The 25,966-nt window shown below is 53.6% G+C and overlaps 1 protein-coding gene across 1 annotated transcript; it reads left to right on the top strand.

Annotated features, from left to right (window-relative positions):
• LOC136592628 (4-trimethylaminobutyraldehyde dehydrogenase-like) lies at window positions 1-25,966 on the top strand. The gene is made up of 11 exons (XM_066588605.1): window positions 1-187; window positions 10,763-10,908; window positions 12,522-12,651; window positions 14,454-14,588; window positions 15,771-15,967; window positions 19,175-19,315; window positions 20,439-20,627; window positions 21,516-21,603; window positions 23,505-23,646; window positions 24,230-24,342; window positions 25,394-25,966. Exons 1-11 carry the CDS (start codon window positions 7-9, stop codon window positions 25,486-25,488), a joined length of 1,557 nt encoding a protein of 518 aa, XP_066444702.1. The 5' UTR covers window positions 1-6; the 3' UTR covers window positions 25,489-25,966.

Genomic DNA, 25,966 nt, shown 5'->3' with positions numbered 1-25,966 from the left:
TCTCGAATGAAACTTCTTGGAGCCGCTCCAATTATTCGCTTTCTGATCCCAAAACTACAAGAGACCATGAGCCGAACTCTGAGCACCGGAACGTTCCAGAACTCCCAGCCCCTCAATTACCGGGCAGGAAGTAGAGTGCAACCCATAGACTCGGTGGGGCAGGAACAAGCCTACGAGCCGTCCACGGGTAAGTGTGCCTCTTCCGTATCCCTTCCAGTGTCTTGTATACTGTTCTAGTCAGTCATCGGCGACCACTTGAGTTTCCAACAGTTCCTCTTCTAACAATCTCATTGGAGGAGTAAAGCCTGGCGTCGGTGGGTTGGAGTGTCCGGCGGCATCAACTAGCATAGAAGACGTCTTCGGGCTCCACCGGCACCTCGGCCCCTACAGGAGGATAGATGGCTGTTGGCCCGTCTTCATCATGTTGTAGTCCTCCATAACCCCACTGCCCGGGGTGCCCGTAGACCAACTGGTCACACGTAGTGCCCACTGTTGGCTGTCTGACCTTAGATGGCGCTCTTCTGTCCCACCAAACTGCGAGCTTCACGTAGACCTCTTATTCTGCATTAGTCAGTAAGAGATGAGGACCTCTGTGTTTCTAGATGTTTAGCATTCATTATTCTCAAATACCGAAGGGGGTAAAAAGGCTTAACAAACCTCACAGTGAAAGACTTGAGGCCCGTTTACACGTAACGATTATCACCTAAATGTGTTCAAACGAAGCGATAATCGTTCAGTGTGAAAGCAAAAAAGGCATCGCTCGCTCTCCAGTCAGCCTAAAACCCTCGCTGGCTCCGCGTTCCGTGTGAAAGCTCCCACTTCCCATAGGAGGTGAAGCGCTGAGCAAGAAGCGGGCGAGGAGCCCGCAAGCCGACGGCAGTCTCTTCTCAAATACTCCGCACAAGCGGTGACATCAGCACTCCTGCAATTGTTAAAAGACCTTCGGCCCGTGTAAGAGGCTGTTAATGTATAGCTAGACATGGAATGCGTATGCTAGAGAGAATACAGGGGAGCATGGAGGCTCTAGCACCCTGTAGTACTGCCTCTAGCTTGGATACAAGATGTGATACGGGGGGCATGGAGGCTCTAGTACCCTGTTGTACCGCCTCTAGCTTGGATACAAGATGTGATACGGGTGGGCATGGAGTCTCTAGTACCCTGTTGTACCACCTCTAGCTTGGATACAAGATGTGATACGGGTGGGCATGGAGGCTCTAGTACCCTGTTGTACCGCCTCTAGCTTGGATACAAGATGTGATACGGGTGGGCATGGAGGCTCTAGTACCCTGTTGTACCACCTCTAGCTTGGATACAAGATGTGATACGGGTGGGCATGGAGGCTCTAGCACCCTGTTGTACCACCTCTAGCTTGGATACAAGATGTGATACGGGTGGGCATGGAGGCTCTAGTACCCTGTTGTACCACCTCTAGCTTGGATACAAGATGTGATACGGGTGGGCATGGAGGCTCTAGCACCCTGTTGTACCACCTCTAGCTTGGATACAAGATGTGATACGGGTGGGCATGGAGGCTCTAGTACCCTGTTGTACCGCCTCTAGCTTGGATACAAGATGTGATACGGGCGGGCATGGAGGTATACAGGTTCTGTATGGTATCCCTGTGAAACCCCCCCCCCCCCTCCCCCCCGTGTGCGGCCATGGAGTGTGACTGTTGTGGAGGCTCCCGTGTGCGGCCATGGAGTGTGACCGTGTTGTGGGGGCTCCCGTGTGCGGCCATGGAGTGTGACCGTGTTGTGGGGGCTCCCGTGTGCGGCCATGGAGTGTGACCGTGTTGTGGGGGCTCCCGTGTGCGGCCATGGAGTGTGACCGTGTTGTGGGGGCTCCCGTGTGCGGCCATGGAGTGTGACCGTGTTGTGGGGGCTCCCGTGTGCGGCCATGGAGTGTGACCGTGTTGTGGGGGCTCCCGTGTGCGGCCATGGAGTGTGACCGTGTTGTGGGGGCTCCCGTGTGCGGCCATGGAGTGTGACCGTGTTGTGGGGGCTCCCGTGTGCGGCCATGGAGTGTGACCGTGTTGTGGGGGCTCCCGTGTGCGGCCATGGAGTGTGACCGTGTTGTGGGGGCTCCCGTGTGCGGCCATGGAGTGTGACCGTGTTGTGGGGGCTCCCGTGTGCGGCCATGGAGTGTGACCGTGTTGTGGGGGCTCCCGTGTGCGGCCATGGAGTGTGACCGTGTTGTGGGGGCTCCCGTGTGCGGCCATGGAGTGTGACCGTGTTGTGGGGGCTCCCGTGTGCGGCCATGGAGTGTGACCGTGTTGTGGGGGCTCCCGTGTGCGGCCATGGAGTGTGACCGTGTTGTGGGGGCTCCCGTGTGCGGCCATGGAGTGTGACCGTGTTGTGGGGGCTCCCGTGTGCGGCCATGGAGTGTGACCGTGTTGTGGGGGCTCCCGTGTGCGGCCATGGAGTGTGACCGTGTTGTGGGGGCTCCCGTGTGCGGCCATGGAGGGGTGACCGTGTTGTGGAGGCTCCCGTGTGCGGCCGTGGAGGGGTGACCGTGTTGTGGGGGCTCCCGTGTGCGGCCGTGGAGGGGTGACCGTGTTGTGGGGGCTCCCGTGTGCGGCCGTGGAGGGGTGACCGTGTTGTGGGGGCTCCCGTGTGCGGCCGTGGAGGGGTGACCGTGTTGTGGGGGCTCCCGTGTGCGGCCGTGGAGGGGTGACCGTGTTGTGGGGGCTCCCGTGTGCGGCCGTGGAGGGGTGACCGTGTTGTGGGGGCTCCCGTGTGCGGCCGTGGAGGGGTGACCGTGTTGTGGGGGCTCCCGTGTGCGGCCGTGGAGGGGTGACCGTGTTGTGGGGGCTCCCGTGTGCGGCCGTGGAGGGGTGACACTATTGTGGGGGCTCCCGTGTGCGGCCGTGGAGGGGTGACACTATTGTGGGGGCTCCCGTGTGCGGCCGTGGAGGGGTGACCGTGTTGTGGGGGCTCCCGTGTGCGGCCGTGGAGGGGTGACCGTGTTGTGGGGGCTCCCGTGTGCGGCCATGGAGGGGTGACCGTGTTGTGGGGGCTCCCGTGTGCGGCCATGGAGGGGTGACCGTGTTGTGGGGGCTCCCGTGTGCGGCATTCTCCTGCTGGAGGGACACGTGGCTGCGGGACGCCCTGCAGACTTTGAGTTCTATAACGGGACCTGTGCCAGCGGTCTGTGCCAGCGGTCTGTGCCAGCGGTCTGCAGTAACCTGGCGGTAACCCGGTTTGTGTTTGCAGATGGTTTGCATCTCCCTATTAACCCCTTATGGCCAACCACCCATGTTCCTTTTACATTTCAGGCTCCCCGCTCGCGCCGTAACTTATGTCCTTCCACATTCCCTGGCAGTCGTGGCCGGCCGGCAGTGCGGTGATAGATGGTCGCCATTCAGACAGATGGTGGTTCTACTAAAAGATGGATGGCTTGTGCCTGTCAGTAGGGGGAGACGGCTTATACTAAGCAGTACTGCATTCTGGCTCATAGCAGTGGGGGGGCTACCGAGCTGGGACCCCCTGCCCCTCTGCTTGAGAACCCATTGTCCTCATTCCTATATAAGGGTTCTTGGACAGGATAGCCTCAGTCTTTACAGAGGGTACCCCGGGCTCCCCTCCTAAAGCACAGGGGTCCGAGGCTTCTAGATGGAAGAGAATGTGGCGAAGTGCTGGTGTGAAGGCTGGAGGTCGGAGCTGCGAGGGTGAAGGCACTTCTCTTTACCATAAAGAACCAGCCAGTATTTCCCCACTCTTTGGCTATCCTGGTGCCCGCCTTGGTGGAGCGCCATCTGGTTGGCCGCACCTCCATCGTTAAACCCTTGTTACTCCAGAACTAGCTCACCCCTCTCGCTGGGTCGCACTCCGCCCTTATCTCTGTTCTTCTAGATGGAAGGCCCTGCAAGGTTCAAGGACTACTTCTTCTCCCCCTATTATGCACTGGTGTCAGTCTGGCTATCACCGTAGGCATATTTCTGATTTCAGCCGTACTTAAGCAGCGCTGCTAATTAGAGCCACCTGATTGGCTCTTCGGCACCACGTGACTACACAGCGTGCCCGCGGATTGCCTTCAGCAGCCGTGCACTACACACTACAGTTAAGCAGCACGGGGTTAGGTTTAGGGTTAACTAAACCTAACCCTAACCTGCACTTTCTCCGTCGGCTGTCTTTTGGCTCCTTCCTGTAGCTAAAGGCAGCCCCATATTAACCCATTCCAATCCAGTGTTGGGCATCATCCCACATTAAGTTTTGCCTACATGGCTCCAATGTCATAGGAGGGTGACGCCTGTCTAACAGTATGCAGGACAGCGCTCCGATGTGGGAGGAGGGAGACGCCTGTCTAACAGTATGCAGGACAGCGTTCTGATGTAGAAGGAGGGAGACGCCTGTCTAACAGTATGCAGGACAGCGCTCCAATGTGGGAGGAGGGAGACGCCTGTCTAACAGTATGCAGGTCAGCGCTCCGATGTGGGAGGAGGGAGACGCCTGTCTAACAGTATGCAGGACAGCGCTCCGATGTGGGAGGAGGAGTGACGTGTCTAACAGTATGCAGGACAGCGCTCCGATGTGGGAGGAGGAGTGACGTGTCTAACAGTATGCAGGACAGCGCTCCGATGTGGGAGGAGGAGTGATGTCTAACAGTATGCAGGACAGCGTTCTGATGTAGGAGGAGGGAGACGCCTGTCTAACAGTATGCAGGACAGCGCTCCGATGTGGGAGGGGGGAGACGCCTGTCTAACAGTATGCAGGACAGCTCTCTGATGTAGGAGGGGGGGGTGATGTGTCTAACAGTATGCAGGACAGCGTTCTGATGTAGGAGGAGGGAGACGCCTGTCTAACAGTATGCAGGACAGCGTTCTGATGTAGAAGGAGGGAGACGCCTGTCTAACAGTATGCAGGACAGCGCTCCGATGTGGGAGGAGGGTGATGTGTCTAACGGTATGCAGGACAGCGCTCCGATGTGGGAGGAGGGTGATGTGTCTAACGGTATGCAGGACAGCGCTCCGATGTGGGAGGAGGGAGACGCCTGTCTAACAGTATGCAGGACAGCGCTCCGATGTGGGAGGAGGAGTGATGTGTCTAACAGTATGCAGGACAGCGCTCCAATGGGGGAGGAGGAGTGATGTCTAACAGTATGCAGGACAGCGCTCTGATGTGGGAGGAGGGAGACGCCTGTCTAACAGTATGCAGGTCAGCGCTCCGATGTGGGAGGAGGGAGACGCCTGTCTAACAGTATGCAGGACAGCGCTCCGATGTGGGAGGAGGAGTGATGTGTCTAACAGTATGCAGGTCAGCGCTCCGATGTGGGAGGAGGAGTGATGTCTAACAGTATGCAGGACAGCGTTCTGATGTAGGAGGAGGGAGACGTGTCTAACAGTATGCAGGACAGCGCTCCGATGTGGGAGGAGGGAGACGCCTGTCTAACAGTATGCAGGACAGCGCTCCGATGTGGGAGGAGGGAGACGCCTGTCTAACAGTATGCAGGACAGCGCTCCGATGTGGGAGGAGGGAGACGCCTGTCTAACAGTATGCAGGACAGCGCTCCGATGTGGGAGGGGGGAGACGCCTGTCTAACAGTATGCAGGACAGCTCTCTGATGTAGGAGGGGGGGGTGATGTGTCTAACAGTATGCAGGACAGCGCGCCGATGTGGGAGGAGGGTGATGTGTCTAACGGTATGCAGGACAGCGCTCCGATGTGGGAGGAGGGTGATGTGTCTAACAGTATGCAGGACAGCGCTCCGATGTGGGAGGAGGGAGACGCCTGTCTAACAGTATGCAGGACAGCGTTCTGATGTAGAAGGAGGGAGACGCCTGTCTAACAGTATGCAGGACAGCGCTCCGATGTGGGAGGAGGGAGACGCCTGTCTAACAGTATGCAGGACAGCGCTCCGATGTGGGAGGAGGGAGACGCCTGTCTAACAGTATGCAGGACAGCGCTCTGATGTAGGAGGGGGGGGTGATGTGTCTAACAGTATGCAGGACAGCGCTCTGATGTGGGAGGAGGGAGACGCCTGTCTAACAGTATGCAGGTCAGTGCTCTGATGTAGGAGGGGGGGGTGATGTGTCTAACAGTATGCAGGACAGCGCTCTGATGTAGGAGGAGGGAGACGCCTGTCTAACAGTATGCAGGACAGCGCTCCGATGTGGGAGGAGGGAGACGCCTGTCTAACAGTATGCAGGACAGCGTTCTGATGTAGAAGGAGGGAGACGCCTGTCTAACAGTATGCAGGACAGCGCTCCGATGTGGGAGGAGGAGTGATGTGTCTAACAGTATGCAGGACAGCGCTCCGATGTGGGAGGAGGGAGACGCCTGTCTAACAGTATGCAGGACAGCGTTCTGATGTAGAAGGAGGGAGACGCCTGTCTAACAGTATGCAGGACAGCGCTCCGATGTGGGAGGAGGGAGACGTGTCTAACAGTATGCAGGACAGCGCTCCGATGTGGGAGGAGGGAGACGCCTGTCTAACAGTATGCAGGACAGCGTTCTGATGTAGAAGGAGGGAGACGCCTGTCTAACAGTATGCAGGACAGCGCTCCGATGTGGGAGGAGGAGTGATGTCTAACAGTATGCAGGACAGCGCTCCGATGTGGGAGGAGGAGTGACGTGTCTAACAGTATGCAGGACAGCGCTCCGATGTGGGAGGAGGGAGACGCCTGTCTAACAGTATGCAGGACAGCGCTCCGATGTGGGAGGAGGGAGACGCCTGTCTAACAGTATGCAGGACAGCGCTCCGATGGGGGAGGAGGAGTGATGTGTCTAACAGTATGCAGGACAGCGCTCCGATGTGGGAGGAGGGAGACGCCTGTCTAACAGTATGCAGGACAGCGCTCCGATGTGGGAGGAGGGAGACGCCTGTCTAACAGTATGCAGGACAGCGCTCCGATGTGGGAGGAGGGAGACGCCTGTCTAACAGTATGCAGGTCAGCGCTCCGATGTAGGAGGGGGGGGTGATGTGTCTAACAGTATGCAGGACAGCGCTCCGATGTGGGAGGAGGGAGACGCCTGTCTAACAGTATGCAGGACAGCGCTCTGATGTAGGAGGGGGGGGTGATGTGTCTAACAGTATGCAGGACAGCGCTCTGATGTGGGAGGAGGGAGACGCCTGTCTAACAGTATGCAGGTCAGTGCTCTGATGTAGGAGGGGGGGGTGATGTGTCTAACAGTATGCAGGACAGCGCTCTGATGTAGGAGGAGGGAGACGCCTGTCTAACAGTATGCAGGACAGCGCTCCGATGTGGGAGGAGGGAGACGCCTGTCTAACAGTATGCAGGACAGTGTGCTGATGTGGGAGGAGGGAGACGCCTGTCTAACAGTATGCAGGACAGCGCTCCGATGTGGGAGGAGGGAGACGCCTGTCTAACAGTATGCAGGACAGCGCTCCGATGTGGGAGGAGGGAGACGCCTGTCTAACAGTATGCAGGACAGCGCTCCGATGTGGGAGGAGGGAGACGCCTGTCTAACAGTATGCAGGACAGCGCTCCGATGTGGGAGGAGGAGTGATGTGTCTAACAGTATGCAGGACAGCGCTCCGATGTGGGAGGAGGGTGATGTGTCTAACAGTATGCAGGTCAGCGCTCCGATGTGGGAGGAGGGAGACGCCTGTCTAACAGTATGCAGGACAGCGCTCCGATGTGGGAGGAGGAGTGATGTGTCTAACAGTATGCAGGACAGCGCTCCGATGTGGGAGGAGGAGTGATGTCTAACAGTATGCAGGACAGCGTTCTGATGTGGGAGGAGGGAGACGCCTGTCTAACAGTATGCAGGACAGCGCTCTGATGTAGGAGGGTGACGCCTGTCTAACAGTATGCAGGACAGCGCTCCGATGTGGGAGGAGGGTGACGCCTGTCTAACAGTATGCAGGACAGCGCTCCGATGTGGGAGGAGGAGTGATGTCTAACAGTATGCAGGACAGCGCTCCGATGTGGGAGGAGGGAGACGTGTCTAACAGTATGCAGGACAGTGCTCCGATGTGGGAGGAGGGGTGACGTGTCTAACAGTATGCAGGACAGCGTTCTGATGTGGGAGGAGGGAGACGTGTCTAACAGTATGCAGGACAGCGCTCCGATGTGGGAGGAGGGAGACGTGTCTAACAGTATGCAGGACAGCGCTCCGATGTGGGAGGAGGGAGACGTGTCTAACAGTATGCAGGACAGCGCTCCGATGTGGGAGGAGGGAGACGCCTGTCTAACAGTATGCAGGACAGCGCTCCGATGTGGGAGGAGGGAGACGCCTGTCTAACAGTATGCAGGACAGCGCTCCGATGTGGGAGGAGGGAGACGTGTCTAACAGTATGCAGGACAGCGCTCCGATGTGGGAGGAGGGAGACGTGTCTAACAGTATGCAGGACAGCGCTCCGATGTGGGAGGAGGGAGACGCCTGTCTAACAGTATGCAGGACAGCGCGCCGATGTAGGAGGAGGGAGACGCCTGTCTAACAGTATGCAGGACAGCTCTCCGATGTAGGAGGGGGGCGTTACCTGTCTAACAGTATGCAGGACAGCGCTCTGATGTAGGCGGAGGGTGATGTGTCTAGCGAGCGGACAGCAAGTTCCGTGGCAGTGATTATATCACTCATACCAAAACACCGACATACAGACGGGTCCCCCTCCACCACGTCCAGACCCGTCCCTGATTCATGGAGCCGGCGGTAGACAGTCGGCTGACCACCTGCAGCTCAGGTCCCGGGTTGTATAGAATGGGCTGCGGAGGTCAGTGGGGGCTCACGAAGGGGGAAAGGAAGGGGCGAGATGGGGGTCCGGGGCGCAACTAATATATGAGCACAGAGTAGGAGAAAAACAGGTTTATTATCTCTAGAGTCAAATATCCCAGAGGCGGAACTGGAGACTAGAAACCAGTGTCCATGACGGGAGGATCACCACACGCTACGTGGATGAAGGAGCCCCGTACGACTCGCAGGCATCTGCCATTGTCAGAGATATTCCATCTTAACCCCTTAGTAACGCCAATACGTCTTTTTACTGACCCTACTAATGGGCTGCACGTACATCTTGTTAAGGCGGTGCCTTCACTGACTGACAGCCAGGCTCCTGCTCTAACCGCCAGGAGAGGAGAAACCTCAGATCAGGCAGTTTAACCCCTTAGATGCCACAACCAATAGCAACTACTGGATGTAAGCAAATGACAGGAAGGGGGCTCCTTCTGTCAGCCCCTGCACCCCACAGTGGGATCACAAGGTACTAATGTGTTCCCATGGCTGACCCTGACAAAGGCCCTGGTGTCTGCCATGTGGCTCACCTGTCTGACCCCCGGCTGCGGCAGAGTGTAGTACACTGATGCCATAGGATTGGTAGAATGCAGTACAGAAGTAATGCAGTGTACTCTTACCGACTGAACATCACATTTTCAAGTCCCCTGCAGGGACAAAAGTGTCGGTTTTTAATAAAGTTACATTTTTTAAAAATACAGTTAAAATAGTATTTTCCCCAGAAAACTTTTTTTTTTAAATGGATAGAAGGCAAAAAACCCCTTAAGCCGCACATAACCTGTATTACTTCATTCCTAACGGCCGAGACAAGAAAATATTATCTCATATGGTCAACATAATAAAACGATTAAGTGCCAGAATGACTTGTTCGCCTCCCAAAACCCGCCGCTCTTAAGGCCTTTTCCCCTGTCGGCTGGCAGCTTTTGCCATGCTTTGGGAGTTTTAGCCTACTAGGGTTTTTGATGGCGGGTTACCCCCATGTTCCCCATCCCTTCTGTTGTAGAAAGGCAGAGGGGTGGAGCAATCCAATGGAGTTGGAGGCTTTGGTCCCAGATGAATGTCTAGAGACCAGAAAGCTTTAGGAACGGTTGTGAAGAATGAACTGTGGTGCTACTGCCAACCAGGAGAACCCACCAAGGTGGGCACGGCCGGTGTGTGAAGAGCTAGAGAAAGAAACGACTGGAGGCTATGCGCAACTCTCCAGAAAAGATGGCGGGACGGCAGGAGATTTATCCAACTTTTCGTAAGTATATTTAAAAAAAAAAACCAGCATAGAATACGCGTTTCATCCTCCACTTCTCCTGCTGTCTCAGCCCCATCATTGGTACCTCCAGCACTTTTGGGTCCCATATCTTAGTCCCAGAAGTGATGCCCCACTCAGCTTGACTGAAGAAGGGGTTCTCCCTTGAAAGAAGAAGTAGCTGAACTCCCATGAGCCTCTAGCCTCGGCCCTGATCCTAATGAGCCCATACAAGTCTACCTTTTTATACCTAAATACTGTGTTGGTGCCAGGCCCACCGGGCGGCAGCACTGGATGTCAGTGACTGCAGAGCTGCTCCTGAGACCACTGAGTGACATCAGGGTACACGCCAACCTCACCGGCAGTTGGGTTACTCCATGTACGCCGGTGTCTAACGATTGGGGGGAAGCTCCTGCAGATTGATGTGCAAAACACAAGTGTGACAGAATATATCATTCACTCCTCTGTGGATCTACCTGAGACCTACCTGTACACCCTCGTGTCACTGTGTACCATCAGCGAGTGAATCCATCATGGTCTACCGCAGACTATCAGGTAGCACGGAGGACATTATGGCTGCCATACATCTTACACATTGAATCTCTGCATATTCTTCAAGTGTCAGTATGTAATGACTTGTCCTTCAGTCTGGTAATATCGCATCAACTCTGGAAACATCGAGGTCCGTCCTAACTTACGGTGTTGGGGTTTGGTGTTTTGACTATTGGCCACTTCAGCAGAGTGTGAAGCTGTTCACGGGTGCTTTATAAAGTGTGACCCGTCTGTTCTACCCATGAGGTGCCGGCCTGTAATCACATCTCTGGTTCTTCCAGGACGCGTCATCGCAACCTTTGCTTGTTCTGGAGAAAAAGAGGTGAATGAAGCCATTCAGAGCGCCAAGACGGCCTTCAAAGAATGGAGCCAGAGATCGGGAATGGAGCGAAGCCGAGTCTTGTTGGAAGCCGCTCGTATCATCAGGGTTGGTGTTCATGAAGCTCTTACTGTAGAGAATAGCCGCCATTTATCTGAAGCCTCATTATCTCCTCACACAGCAGGGTTTCATCACAAATACACTGGTGATAACCACAAAGTTACAGATCATTAACTTCTGAAGGTCCTTTAACAGGGATGTAAGCTGAGGGCAAAGACCGCTTGGAATTACTACTGCAGGGAAAGGAAGGACGGCAATATATGGCATAGGGACTGGTTTAGGGGGGTGGAGATATGGTGGTGTGGGGGGAGAATATGGTGGGGGGGGTTATGGTGGGGGGGGCGGGGGGTATGGATGAGGAAAAGGCCAATGAGAACACATCTTACAATCCTATATTAAACCATATTTCTCATGAACGATCTCCTGCCAGAGGTCCGAGAGTAAGAGACGCAACCATACTACATTGTTGGTGAACACCACTGTAGAGGAAAGGAAAGTTCACCATGGCCGTAGGCTGGGAGTCTTTACTGTAAGAGCTCTGAGACTAGGAGGCGCTGCTACAGAAGCAGTGATGGGTATAAGAGTTCTAATATGGCCTGGATGTCATAAAGGTGTTTTTCAGGCAGCGCCCCCGGTCCGTGTCGGGATACACCAGGGTCAGTATGGACCTCTATAGTGGCCGGTGCTTGTAATTGCAGGCTGAGGTCTCATTGAAATCAGCAGGAGCTGTGCCTGCAATTACAAGCGCCGGCCACTACACCAAGGTTAGAGCAGCGGCTTCCACTCCGACCCTGCTGTAGCCTGGCACTGACAGCGGGCGCTGCCTGGAAAACCCCTTTAGTTCTAGGTACATGATTTATAAGGCCTTTTTACTTCTATGTCTGTGTGATGAGTAAAAGCCGCGGCCGGCGCAGCGCTGTGGGGCTGCTGCTTTGTGTTATCTGCTAAAGATGGGCCAGACGTTCTACATAAATGTATCACCTTTATTATCGAACTACCCAATGACTCTACGCTGCTTAACCCCTTAACGCTGGATTCACACAAGTGTATCTGCATATAAAAAATTTGCAGGCGCCAAACACAGAAAATGCCGCCCATTGGTTTCCACCGGGACGTTTACGTGCGCGGATTTCGTGTGCACAATTGGGTTGCAAAACAAATATGCGCCATGTGCTGTTTCTGTGTTTCTGCGCTAAGAAAGAACACCTTGAACTCCTTATACTAACTGCCGTCTCATTGGCTCAGAGCAGGGCCGCGCGGTGTGATACGTGCGCAATTGTGCAGAACGTGCCTGAGCAGAAAGTACAGTAAGACACGCCGCTGCGCACAAATGCACATCCCCCATTCTGCAAATTCACTTGTGTGCGTCCGGTCTGAAGGACGCGGCTCCTTTATTATGTCATTTCCTGGGTTTCCTCCCCACCGCCATCTTTACGGGGTCTTTAGGTTTTCCCATCAATCTGGTTGCCATTATTTCCATCTTGTGATATAATCCATTACAATGACTGCTGTTCTAGATGCCATTCTATCCCTCGGCCCGATCCTGGAAGGGTGCTGACTCTCATCCTGCTGCCAGCCGGTGGGCGGCCCTTGTGTAGTACTTGGAGGTGCTGCTCACCGCGGTCCGTAGACTTCAATGGTCTCCAATCACTTTGTTGCAGGAGCGCAGCGAGGAGCTCGCCACCACGGAGACCATAAACAACGGGAAGTCCATCATAGAGGCCAGAGTGGACATTGATATTTCGTGGCAGACTTTGGAGTATTATGCCGGACTCGCCGGTAGCATGGCAGGTAGGAGCGCCCTGATAGTCTATGGACTTCTGTATTGGCAGTGTATACTATATATGAGTATCTCAGACATAGTAAGCGTATATAACAGTGTAACTTTACCAGATGAAGTAAATTACTGCCCGGTGACCAACTGTTAGGGTGGTAGAAAGTAGGAAAGTAGGCCAACGGTATAAAGCCATCTTTACACACACACTATTTTTTTTTTTTACATTCTGCTCAAAAGGGTTTTTTGTTTTTAATCAGAGTTAACTTTAACCCCTTAATGTCACAGGATATAAGTTTACGTCCTGAGCGCATATTACTTTCTGCAACAGCCCACGCCATCCCACAGTAGGAGCCGGCTATGACGGTGGGAATCAGTGAGAACACTGATCCCTGCTGTTAACCCTTTACATGCCGCTATGAATGTAGATTACGGCATGTAAAGGGTTCAGAGGGAAGGCGCTTCCTCTGTGACGTCATCAGTCCTCCGCCACTTAATCACAGAGGGCCAAAGATGTCCGGCTCTGCCATGGCCTGCGATCGCTACTGTAAGTGATAATGCGTTGAGGTACAGAAGTACGCATAACCTTTGTGCACAAAATAGAGTTAAACAAGCAGTTGTGTGCAAAGAAAAAACAAACCATGATGCCAATCGCAGAGATACACAGCGCACCCATGTGACATCAGCCTTAAACTAGATGCACATGACTCTGAGTTGTGGCCAAGAATCCGACACCAGCTGGCACCCGTCTGTGCTGCGCGGTCAGTGGACAGCACATGTCCTATTATCATATGTGAGTCTGAGGAAAATAAGACGTGCCGCAAACGGTTTTCACAGACTATGGGCATTTGTGTGTGCCACCCTGTGGGCTAAAATAGGTCAGACACAGACCAATAATACGGTCGTGTGAATAACCCTTTATGCATCTTCATCTTCCGACTGCTGAAACACATTGTGGTGGCAGATTTTGGTCAGATTCACAAATCCGTATGCGTACTTGCACTGTGTTTTTGCGTATCAGGCGTTGCGTCCTTTATTCTTGCAGCTTCTTCCTTTGTTTCGTGGCTCCTGGACCCTCTGAGCTGGGAGGTCACCACCGTCTCCATCTCCCACATTGATGGCTTCCTCTCCAGTCCAGCACTGATTACAGGGAGGGAGAGAACCGTGCCGACACACAGTACTTGGAGTGCCTAACCAGCACTCTGGCTGATCCTTAAGCAAGCAGTCAGGGGGGTCTGGCACTGCCACATCCTCCTGAAGTCAGGTTACACAACACACACTTGTGGAAAACTGCTTCTTACCATCCAAAACTTACAATTTAACAGCCTTATTCTGTGTAAAACATGAACAGTATAACAACGGCCACTTTTTTCCTTTCTGCTGCAAAAAAAATCTCCAAACTTCGCAGTGATTTTATATTCACCTTCAAACCTAAAAACTGCCTAAGCCTAAAAATACAGCTACTTCCACATAAAGGCCTGGTGCAGCCGCACACGTGGTGACCTAACCGCTACAATGCGGAGAGGCAGAAGCGGGGTGCGGGAGCACAGCAAGGAGTCAGGAAGGGGTTAAAGACTACCTCAGATGACTCGACCAATCGGATGAATTAATAAGTGTTGTTCTCAAATCTGAGACATTTAGTGGCTAAATCCGTGTGACTTCAGAGACGGACAGGGAGCTCAGGGGGGTCTACAAGGTTTTGACTGTTTTGGGGGGAACTTCCTGAACTGCACGTTGGTCGTTTTTTTTATACTGTGATTTCTCCAAATACGTCCAGTCAAGAAGAAAATCCCTAACCTCTTGTTTGTTGTCTGTCCAGGCCAGCATGTGCAGCTCCCGGGGGGGTCGTTCGCTTATACGAGAAGGGAGCCTCTTGGCGTCTGTGTGGGGATCGGAGCCTGGAACTACCCCTTCCAGATCGCGTGCTGGAAGTGCGCTCCGGCGCTGGCGTGTGGTACGTATGGAAGCCGAATCTATTCTACAGCAGCGATGGCCGTCCAACTCCTGACTCGGACCTGGCGGTGTATTATGTTTGTCCCCTACATTTGGCCTTGTAACCCAATAAACAGTTCTTTTCGGCCCCCATAAGGACCCAGCGTTACCCCTATTGCACACTTTAGCAGAGGCTAATTGGCCAATCCGTTTCTCCTGCACCATAAAATGCATTATGGGGTAATGGAATGGAGCCGCTTCATACTCCCTGGGTGGCCCCTTCCTGCCCCGTTGGCGTACGCACAGCCTGACTCTCCAGCGGGCTCTCATAGAGATGAATGGGAGAGCGTGCACAGAGACCAGATGGGGGGGTCACCCTGTGTGCACGTGGGGACACGGCGCCGGAATACAGCGCTCTGGGAGTATAAAGCCGCTCTCTGGACTCCCCATTCCCTGACCCCATAATGTAGTATATAGGGCTGAGCTGATGGCCCATTCCTTTTTAAGGTTTCTGTTGTATTTTCCTTCTGCTTGATATGTAGAAGGGGGTCCACGAGAAATCGCGGGGGGCGAGTCCCTTACTTGTGCGAACAAATGTTCATGCATGCAAATATTCACAGGTGTGAAGCCGGCCCTCTCCGCAGCACGAAGATATGGAAACCGAACCAGATGGACGCTGTCTGCCCTCAGCCCAACATACCATGTTACTGGCAGCTCAACTGTAACCCTTTCCAACAGCGGGCACCGGGTGTCCTTGTCTACATGTGGCAGGTTTCGGCTGTCTGTGATAGCTGGCCATAATGGCAGGGATCAGAGAACTCCGATCTCCGCCATTAACCTGTTAGATGCTGGAGTCAGTTCTAACAGTGACCTTTAAATGGACTATCAGAGGGAGGAAGCTCCCCTCCGTCACCTCTGTGATCATGGGGGGCCTGGGACCTTCTGACCGCCACCAGACCGCTCATAGATCTTCTCCTATTAAGGCCTGCCCATAAGTGTATGCTATATGGCAATACTTCAGTATTGCAGTATGTTGTACAAGTGACCAGACTTCCGCTAGTCTTCCCAGATGAACAAGTCCGGCATGCACAACCTTTTGTCCGGCGTTTCATGCCAGGTCTGCGCCGGAGGATCTGACCGCAGGTGTGGATGGATCCTCGGCTATACGTTAGTGAGACGTAACCTTCCTGTCTTTGTTTCCTAGGAAACGCTATGGTGTACAAGCCGTCCCCCTTCACGCCGGTCACAGTAGTTCTGCTGGCGGAGATCTTGAAGGAGGCCGGAGCTCCTGTGGGTCTTTTCAACGTGGTGCAGGGCGGCGCGGCCACCGGGGAGCTCCTCTGTAAGCATCCAGATGTGGCCAAAATCTCCTTCACTGGCAGCGTGCCCACCGGCTCCAAGGTAACCGCAGCCGGACGGCGGGAAACGGGTAATAACCGGGCTCTAAGAAATGTATAGAGTAATGGAGATCTAACGGACCCAAAGCAAAAACAACAACCAACTAGCGCCCCCCGCCACCCCTCCCCCACCCCCCCACTCATCCGCCTGACTTCTTACAACTGGGACTGAACATCCCAACAAACTATTCTTCCAGCTTCTGCCAAAACCAGATCCTAAGGGATATCAGATGGTGAATGGCATGCGTTACCCCACAATGTGTTCCTGCTGCTCCGGGGTTTAACCCTTTTGCTTCCGGAGGTTTGGACATTTTTCGCATTCAGAAGTTTCACACTTTTGACCGTGTGATGGACCTTAGACTACATAACGCAGGATCTGCACCCCTAAGCCTTATACATACCTGAGGGCAGGGTGCCCGCTGGGTGCAGGTGTCCTGGCGCTGCAGTACATATCATTGGGACAAATGGAAATAACCTTTTATTGCATTAAAGCACATTTGTGCCTAAAACTTCAACTTTCTAGAAATCATCAGTTCTTAAAAGGGGGTTGAAACTTATCTGAATGTTCCCCACCCCCCTGTGGCCAAAACAGAACAAAGAGCAGATAGCGCCTCCCGCTGGCAGCTGTGGGTCCCCCTGGGAACAGTTGTCTGGGATGTTCCATAAACCTGCAGCCAATGACTGAGCTCGGCGATGATTGGGGGGCTTGTGGGTAGTGTCGGCTCGCGGTGGAGTTCTATGTCCGACAACCCCTTTAATCCCAAGTTCTTGGCGCTGCGGTTGTGGCCCTGCAATACAGCCAGACATGGAGGGGTCTCTGTCCTTCACTGCTGAAGTGCCGCTCTGCACCTAGGAGATGCATCATGGGCAGGGAAAGGGTTAATATTGGGTGTGTGTAACCCTATATACTGTGCAGGCTCGGACTGGGCTGCAGGGGGACAGCATGGGTAGACCCCTAGCCCCTCACAGGATCCGCACATATTGGGTAAATGGGGTCTCCTAGTTGCTGCAGCTGCTCCCCACAGACTGCAGTAGGGTGTTTTTGTGTCCGTCTCCTCTGAAGTATTTGGGGCGGGGATCTGTGACCGGGGTCAGGTAATATCTATATCCCCCGGACTGACAGGATATGTGCATATATATCTGACGCTGTCTCTCTGCGATCATATGGACCATTATGTTCGGAGCCGGGCGCTCCTGCGGGACTCTGAATAGTCGCCGGGTGTAAACGGTGCTCCATCTCTGCTTGCTGTCAATGGAGCAGGGGGGAGGAGGGGTAGAGCGCTCCTGAGCCGCCCCCACGCCCATGTCAGCTACGCTAGGAGCAATACTCTCTCGCATGTAATGGCACACGCTGAGCATCACGAGGATGTGTAACGCCCATTTGCCCGACGGCTCGTCCCATGTAACGGGCACCAGGCTTGTGGTGGGTGCTGGAGAGAAATTGTATCCACATTAATTCTACTGATGTTACTTCTTTACCTGCTTCACAGGAGCTCCCCAACTTCACTTTGCCTTTCCTTTAGTCATCTTCCCCCTACATCCTACCCTACAGGTCCTCCTCTATAGGTCCTGCCTCTGTCCTTGGTCCCCCGTGTCCTCCCCTACATCCTACCCTACAGGTCCTGCCTCTGTCCTTGGTCCCCCCCGTGTCCTCCCATATATGTCCTCCCCTACATCCTCCCTTGGTACTCCATGTCCATCCCTCAGTCTTCCGTACCCAGTGTCCTCCCCTTGGTCTCCCATGTCCTCCCCTACATCCAGTCCTCTGTACCCCATGTCCTCCCCTACATCCTACCCTACAGGTCCTCCTCTATAGGTCCTGCCTCTGTCCTTGGTACCCCATGTCCTCCCCTATAGATCTTGTCCTTGGTCCCCCGTGTCCTCCCCTATAGGTCCTACCCTCAGTCCTTGGTCCCCCGTGTCCTCCCCTATATGCCTTCCCCCTACATCCTCCCTCGGTCCTCCGTGTCCTCCCCTATATGTCTTCCCCCTACATCCTCCCTCGGTCCTCCGTGTCCTCCCCTATATGTCTTCCCCCTACATCCTCCCTCGGTCCTCCGTGTCCTCCCCTATATGTCTTCCCCCTACATCCTCCCTCGGTCCTCTGTACGAGATCTTTAGTTTCTCCCACAGTCTTATTTTCTTCATCTCCATGTTTCCCCCTTGATGGTGTGGGGGCGCTCTCCCACGGGCCGGGATTAGTCCGCATGGACATGTCTGTCACAATGTTCTCCCTACGGGCCTTGAATTCCGCATCTGTTAAAATCGCCATCTTTATTTCAAAACCGCAAAATTAAGTTGCGCAGCAGAAAAACTTTCTTCTTAATGACGACGTGTGGAGTTGCTGCAGATTTCCAACAGACCGGAGAGTAAAGTCTGCGGAGGAGGGGGAGGAGGGGGGGGGGGGGGGTACAAATCCACAAGACGTTTCACACAACGCTTTCTGGAGTTAAAAACGCAGCAAAATCCACGTCTGCGCCGCGTCCTGCGGACAGCTCCACCCCGCGTGGACGGTGACCTGATGGTTCTACAAGTGTGGGGGATTCCCTCTGCTCTGTCTACCCCATAACATGATGAGCGTGACGCGTCCGGTAAGGGGGGTGGGGGGTCACTGTGATCTCTTCGGGGTGTTCGGCTCCGGATCATGTAGGCAGAGACGGAGCCCAGTAACTAACGGGATGCCTGGCTCCGGCGGGGGGTCTGACCCCCCCCTGCCGGTCATTGTGTAGGCGGCCGCCGGTCTGACCCCCCCTGCCGGTCATTGTGTAGGCGGCCGCCGGTCTGACCCCCGCCGGTCATTGTGTAGGCGGCCGCCGGTCTGACCCCCGCCGGGCATTGTGTAGGCGGCCGCCGGTCTGACCCCCGCCGGGCATTGTGTAGGCGGCCGCCGGTCTGACCCCCGCCGGGCATTGTGTAGGCGGCCGCCGGTCTGACCCCCGCCGGGCATTGTGTAGGCGGCCGCCGGTCTGACCCCCGCCGGGCATTGTGTAGCCGGCCGCCGGTCTGACCCCCGCCGGGCATTGTGTAGCCGGCCGCCGGTCTGACCCCCGCCGGGCATTGTGTAGCCGGCCGCCGGTCTGACCCCCGCCGGGCATTGTGTAGCCTTGTGTTCTGTAACCGTTCTTGTGCATCAATGTCTTTTCTTATCTAGAAGCTTTACTGCTGGCTTCACAGTTTTTAAAGTGCCAATAACTAACCGTTTGTCTTCCAGATCATGGAGATGGCTTCCAGGGGCATCAAACACGTCACCTTGGAGCTCGGAGGGAAGTCTCCTCTCCTCATCTTCTCAGACTGTGACCTGGAGAATGCCGTCAATGGCGCTATGATGGCGAACTTCCTCACACAGGGACAAGTAAGATCTGCATAGGCAGCCGTTTAGCTGCTGGAGTAATGGTCTGGGGGTCCATCACATATGACAGTCGGTCCCCCCCTAGTAGTGGTACGAGGGACAATGACAGCTCAGCGATATGTTCAGGACACCATGCAGCCACGTCTGTGTGTGTGTCCCCCAAGCAGGATAATGCTCAGCCGCACACACAAGGGGGTCACAGGAGCCCCCACAGCATTGTCGCACCTCCATGACCGTACACACTGGGGTCCCACTACATGGTCACACCTCCATGGCCACACACAGAAGGGGGTCACAGAAGCCCCCCCCAACATTGTAACACTTCAGTGGCTGTCCGATCACCAGATTTATCACCAATACAACATCTGTACGTCCATTTCCATAAACTACGAGTTTACATAATCTAGAGACTCAGTTACAGCGAATGCGGAGCGATATATAGAACCTGTATGCCTCCTGTATCACATCTTGTATCCAAGCTAGAGGCAGTACAACAGGGTACTAGAGCCTCCATGCCCCCGTATCACATCTTGTATACAAGCTAGAGGCGGTACAACAGGGTACTAGAGCCTCCATGCCACCCGTATCACATCTTGTATCCAAGCTAGAGGCAGTACAACAGGGTACTAGAGCCTCCATGCCCGCCCGTATCACATCTTGTATCCAAGCTAGAGGCAGTACAACAGGGTACTAGAGCCTCCATGCCCACCTGTATCACATCTTGTATCCAAGCTAGAGGCAGTACAACAGGTTACTAGAGCCTCCATGCCACCCGTATCACATCTTGTATCCAAGCTAGAGGCAGTACAACAGGGAACTAGAGCCTCCATGCCACCCGTATCACATCTTGTATCCAAGCTAGAGGCGGTACAACAGGGTACTAGAGTGCGTGTAATAATCTTTCTACGGGAGAGATGATGCTGACATTGGCTATATAATACTCCATCTGCTTATTACATGACTGGGGTTTGCTCGGCTCCTGCCCGGTCGGCACCCAGCTGCTCCTCGGTCTCCTCCTCCCTGTGGAATATCCTGTATACTATGAAACCGTTTAATTGGCAATAAATAAGCTACGACCTGCATGTATCTGACGCTGTATCTGACGCTGTATCTGCTGCCCCACCAGGTCTGCTCTAACGGCACTCGGGTCTTTGTCCAACGGGACATTCTGCAGAAGTTCACTGACCAAGTGCTCAAAAAGGTGAAGAAAATTAAAATTGGAGACCCCCTATTGGAAGACACCAGGATGGGGGCGCTCATCAACCGCCCGCAGCTGGACAAAGTGTTTGCCTTTATTAAGGGTGCCAAAGAACAAGTAAGTGGAATGTATAGAGCTAGTACTATGGACGCATCGATCACAGCTGGTAACCCTTTAGATGCCGCTGTCAATCCTGTCTTTCACCCAACTCTTCTTGTTCTCATGAAATGCTTCCTCTAGATTTCATCCCATTTATCACCTTGAACCAGTCCTGAGTTCAGCATAGAACCTAAACCCAGAGCAAAGATACAAGAAAGTCCTACAAGTGAACCGAAGGTCTAGTACAGGGGTGTCCACTCATGTTTACTGAGGGCCACATTAGCCTTGTGGATGCCTTCAAAGGGTCGATTAGAATTAGAAGCCTGCATAGTACTAATAGGGTCCCCTATGATGACCTCCCTATTGGCCTCTGGCTGGGTAGCATCCCTACAGGTGTGTGACCTCTTCCCTCAACATCTGTGCTTTGGGGGAGAGGTCGGCGGTCACAGACTGCACTACCGCCACCGGACCGGAGCTGCAGGCTGGGTGGGTCGAATGCCAATTGGGTTGCTGCACGGCTGGTGGGCCACATAACCTGAGTGGTGGGGCAGATGCAGCCACGGGCCTTGTGCTTGACCTGCTCTAGAGCATCCGGCAGTGCAGCGTTGTGGTGGTCCCCGAGGGCACCGGCAGTGCAGCGTTGTGGTGGTCCCCGAGGGCACCGGCAGTGCAGCGTTGTGGTGGTCCCCGAGGGCACCGGCAGTGCAGCGTTGTGGTGGTCCCCGAGGGCACCGGCAGTGCAGCGTTGTGGTGGTCCCCGAGGGCACCGGCAGTGCAGCGTTGCGGTGGTCCCCGACGGCACCGGCAGTAGCCAACAATACTCTTGTATAATAATGTTGCCAAAACTAGTTTCTTTATCCATTAATATACTAAGAATAACGTACAACCTCCGTGTGTTCCTCCTAGGGGGCCAAGGTGCTGACTGGAGGGGAGCCGTACGTACCAGAAGATCCCAAACTGAAGGCTGGCTTTTTCATGACCCCCTGCGTACTCGGTAATCTGCCAGTTTGTTTACAGACCTTTAACAAAGTTGTCTAATGTGGCTGATGATGCAATATTGTAAAACTAAGTAGTGGCCCCTGCGCTGGAGGCCCGGGCACAGCAGCGGGCAGAGATCCGGCATGGAAGGCCAGATGGAAGTCGTGTGCGCAGGACTCTTCCGTCCAGTTCCTGCACCTGTCTGGTATTTCCGCTGAACGGACCCCATTAGTCAGGGAGATCCGTTCGTCACTGATTCCATTATGAGGCGGCTCTGTAATGCATCCAATCGTGGGGACTGTAATTTAAAGGCTTCATGGACTTTTGGATATAAAGGAGGATGTTATTCCGGGGCTGGACATTCCTTGTGAACTCCCAGCTAATTCGCTTTCCATGGAAACCTATGGCATGCTGGGTATTCTGATGGTCCGCATACTCTATTATATTGGCTTCTTTCCTGCCTGTTATATGCCGTTCCCTACAAATTCCTATCATCTTTTACATGACTTAATGGGGATGTTCAGGGCTTTTACTATTAATGACTTAGCCTCAGGATGGGCTCATAATCCCTGCAAAGCAACTGATTGCCGGGCCGCCGACAGCACTGGCCACGGGTAGAGCTGCCCATGTTGCCGCTGCCTGGTGTGGTACTGTAAGTGTAGAGGGGTAGCACTCCTGGGTTGTGCCGTTATGGTGGGAGAAGATCGATCAATGACCTTAGATGATAAGTACGATCCGCCTTTCCTATAAGCTGGGTTATGTTACTACCTCTGTGGTTTTTATATCTGTCTGTGATTTGATGCCACTTGGTGGCCAATCCTGAGACTGCTTGCCTTCGTATGGCTATACTATGGATGTTCTAATAGGCTGGCTAGAGCACATGACGGGCAGTGCCAGAACCGGAAGGTCTGAGCCCCAGAGTGTAGCGGTAGCCGGCGCTGTGAGCGGATGTTCTGGCGTGCGGTTGGTTCCTGTGTCAGGGCCTCCGCCACTAGATCGAGGTTCATCCTAGAGAAGTTGGAGCATCTCCAGTTGAGCGAGTGTTAGAGATTTAATGCCTCTTGGAGACCAAATCTGTGCGGCTCCGGTGTGGTGCGGCCTGCCATGTGCTCTTTGCCTGTTGCTGTCTTCTCCTCGGCCTGAGATAAACATTAGACTGCTCTGATATGCGTATTGGCACGGCTGCACTTCTTGGATTATACCAGAGTATAGACTAGTCGGCTCCCCCAGCCTTCGGACCACGGGGACAGCGGCTGCACTATGTATGCATCGGGTGCCTGCGCTTAAGGGACGTTGGTTCTGTTATCTATTTACAACTGGCCAAGTGGCGCTGGGCCTCCGGATTCCGGAAGAGTTCGGTAATAAATCCCCCTGTTTTCAGCACGTCTGATCGGCTCTTCACTTCCCGCCGTCGCCCGTTTTTTCCTTTAATGCTACAGGGCTGCGATAGAAAGCCCTTTCAGACCCCAGACAGCCTGGGCTGGGAAACAGTCCCGGTTACATCAGCCCATCTTGGGTGGAGGAAAGTCTTGCTCTTGCACCGCCAATACTCGGTGGCACTCAAGGTGCCAACATCCAGCCAACCGCTGGGGAATCCATTCCACCCTGGGGAATCCTCCATGCTTGGAGCTGCTACCCCGGGGGGCATCCCACCCAACACAAGCACGGTTCTCATTTAATTCCGTTCGAGCTGTAGTACCAAATCGGGCCACAGCAATGTTGACAGCGCTATCAACTGTTGGCAATCCCAAGTGGCAGACTGCCAACCAACAACTGAGGTCTGGTCATTAGTCCCTAACGCATTTCCATTTCAACAAGATGAAATAATTTGCTGTGAGCTTGGCCTAAACGAGTCCGTCTTATAAATGCTGCTAATCTTTAAAGCTCTGTGACTTTTGGTCTCCTTGTCCTCAATAGGAGACTGCAAGGATGATATGACCTGCGTCAAGGAAGAGATCTTTGGTCCTGTGATGTCCATCCTGCCTTTTGATACGGAGGAAGAGGCGTTAGCGAGGGCCAATAACACAACCTATGGCCTGGCGGGAGGCGTCTTTAGCAGGTTTGAACTTTTTTTTTTTTTTTTTTTTTTTTTTTAACTTCTACTGTTAAATCTATACACCCCGTCTCTCTGGGGGGGCAATTAGTACAGAAGGGATTAGTACCTCCCTTCTGTACTCTGAATGCATATCTACCTTGCCTGATATCTCTAATCTCTCCTATTTGGAGTACAGCTTTTTTACACGCAACAATTATCACTCAAATGATGTCTTTCAGTGATGATCGTTGCGTGTAAATGCTGCCATGGTTTACTTTTCAGCGGAACGATGGATTTTATGCTCACCTAAATCATTGTTCAGCCAGGAAGCTGATAGCTGGGACCACATGCTGTGTTCTCCACAGGGGAGCACTGATTACATTGTATTCAGCTTGCAGTCCTGCCGCAGAACAAAGGGGCTGTATGCAGATAACAGACCACCTGCTGTTCTCTGCATACAGCTCTGGAGGCTCATCTTCATGTAAATTAAGGTAATATGCTGCTAATGTGCATTAGTGCCCATTAGTAACTTATCTTTTGAACGAATTTTGAGCAATCATCTTTGCATCTGCGGTAGAGAGGAGGTAACGTGTCTGTCTTCCATCAGGGACATCCAGCGTGCGCACCGGGTGGTGGCTGCACTGCAGGCGGGCATGTGCTTCATCAACAACTACAACGTGAGCCCCGTGGAGATGCCTTTCGGAGGCTACAAGAAGTCCGGTACGTTATTTCTGCTCTATAGAAACCATTTGTACAGGTATTGGATGCCAGCAGTTTAACCCCTTAACGCTATATAACTGGAGTTTACATCGTAGACGGCGGGCACTTGCTGCAACAGGACAAACTTTTATAGCTCAGAAGCTGTGCCCATGCCATCCGCAGTGGGAGTCTGCTGTGACTAACAGCTTGCCTTCTGCTGCAACAGCAGGCATTGGTGAGAACCCCAATCCCCACTGATAAGCCCATACATGCTGCGGCAAAGCCGCACTTTCCTGAGCGCGATATCAGGCAGAGGTACACAGCCAAATATCGCACTCGCCCATGGGAAATTGGCCTAAGGGATTACAGGAAACCTGGCAGCAGGATTGACACCGAACCGCCACACCAGTTGTTGGATTTGTTAATCTGCCCTGGTGCCCACACTGTGGCTTTACTATGCTCCGTTAAGAAGTCTACTAACTAATCCCAGGGCTATGAAACCCATAAGGAAGATGTGGAAGAATGCTGAAGTAAGCAAAGCATAGAGGAAACCCGTATTACCATTTAACTAGAACAACTTAGAGGAAATCACACAGTACGAGGCGGACCTTCCAGGACAACCTGCAAAAAAACCGTATGTCTCCACCGGTCCTAACAGTTTGGTCAGACGCTCCTCTCTACTGGTGGTCTGTCGGGTCTTGAGCCCGGTCACCATGTGTGCCGTCACACATCCACTGGTCCCAACACCACCCCCTAACAGTCTGGTCAGATGCTTCTCTTTACTGGTGGTCTGTAGGGGGCGGCCTGAGCCTGGTCACCTTGTGTGCCCCACATCCACTGGTCCCAACACCTCCTAACAGTCTGGTCTGTGTATAATCCAACCACTAATGAAGTGAAAGGAGACCCGCCAGCAGCGTCACCAAGTCATCCCTTGTAGCGTATTGTCTTATGAGTGTAATGTTGTAGGGACGTCACCGCCTTGTGATTCTGCTGCATGTTCAGTAGATGGAGGGTCAGCTGCTTACAAGAAGCCATCTCTAAGTAAACTAACTCTATATGATTGTGTCCGCAGGCTTCGGACGTGAGAATGGCCAGGTTGCCATTGAGTATTACTCCCAGCTGAAGACGGTCTGTGTGGAAATGGGAAACGTCGAGTCGGTCTTCTAAATGGGACGGAGTTACCGCAGTGCCGGCTGTTCCTGGCCCATCTCCTCCAAGGTTCTCTTCACACCATGTGTCCGTACTTTTGCTGCGCAGTTAGACATCCTGATACTGTTCTACCGTTTGCCAAGAGAGACCCACCTTGGCTTATGTTCGCCCCATAGAGCCCACAGAATATAGCAGTACGGTGGTGTGAGCCGCCTCGGGCGACGCGTTTCATACAGTTATATTATATCGCATCTCCTTGTTCTCCTGAGGATTCCGGTTCCGTGCAGCAATGGAACGACTCCTATAAACCGTGATACATCCTATACAAGCAGAGGGAGATGATAGCCCTTGTATCTGCCCTTCTCTTTTGTAATACTGGATACATTGTATGTACAGCTTTTCTAGAACGTTCCGTGTCTCCGGCTCTATAACCTCGTCTGGTGGCACTGATATCACTTATACTTGTACGATGTAAAGAATAAAGTTAGCCTGCAGA

This window comes from Eleutherodactylus coqui, unplaced genomic scaffold (assembly GCF_035609145.1).
Source record: "Eleutherodactylus coqui strain aEleCoq1 unplaced genomic scaffold, aEleCoq1.hap1 HAP1_SCAFFOLD_32, whole genome shotgun sequence".
NCBI classification, from domain to species: Eukaryota; Metazoa; Chordata; class Amphibia; order Anura; family Eleutherodactylidae; genus Eleutherodactylus; species Eleutherodactylus coqui.
Note: the sequence above shows the minus strand (reverse complement) of the source record. Positions and strands in the feature narration are given on the sequence as shown.

Excerpts from the sequence above, each read along its gene's own strand:
- LOC136592628 (XM_066588605.1), top strand. The coding sequence starts at position 7 with ATGAAACTTCTTGGAGCCGCTCCAATTATTCGCTTTCTGATCCCAAAA. Across the intron at positions 15,968-19,174 it reads GCGTGCCCACCGGCTCCAAG|ATCATGGAGATGGCTTCCAG; the intron begins GTAACCGCAGCC and ends TTTGTCTTCCAG. Across the intron at positions 20,628-21,515 it reads TTAAGGGTGCCAAAGAACAA|GGGGCCAAGGTGCTGACTGG; the intron begins GTAAGTGGAATG and ends TGTTCCTCCTAG.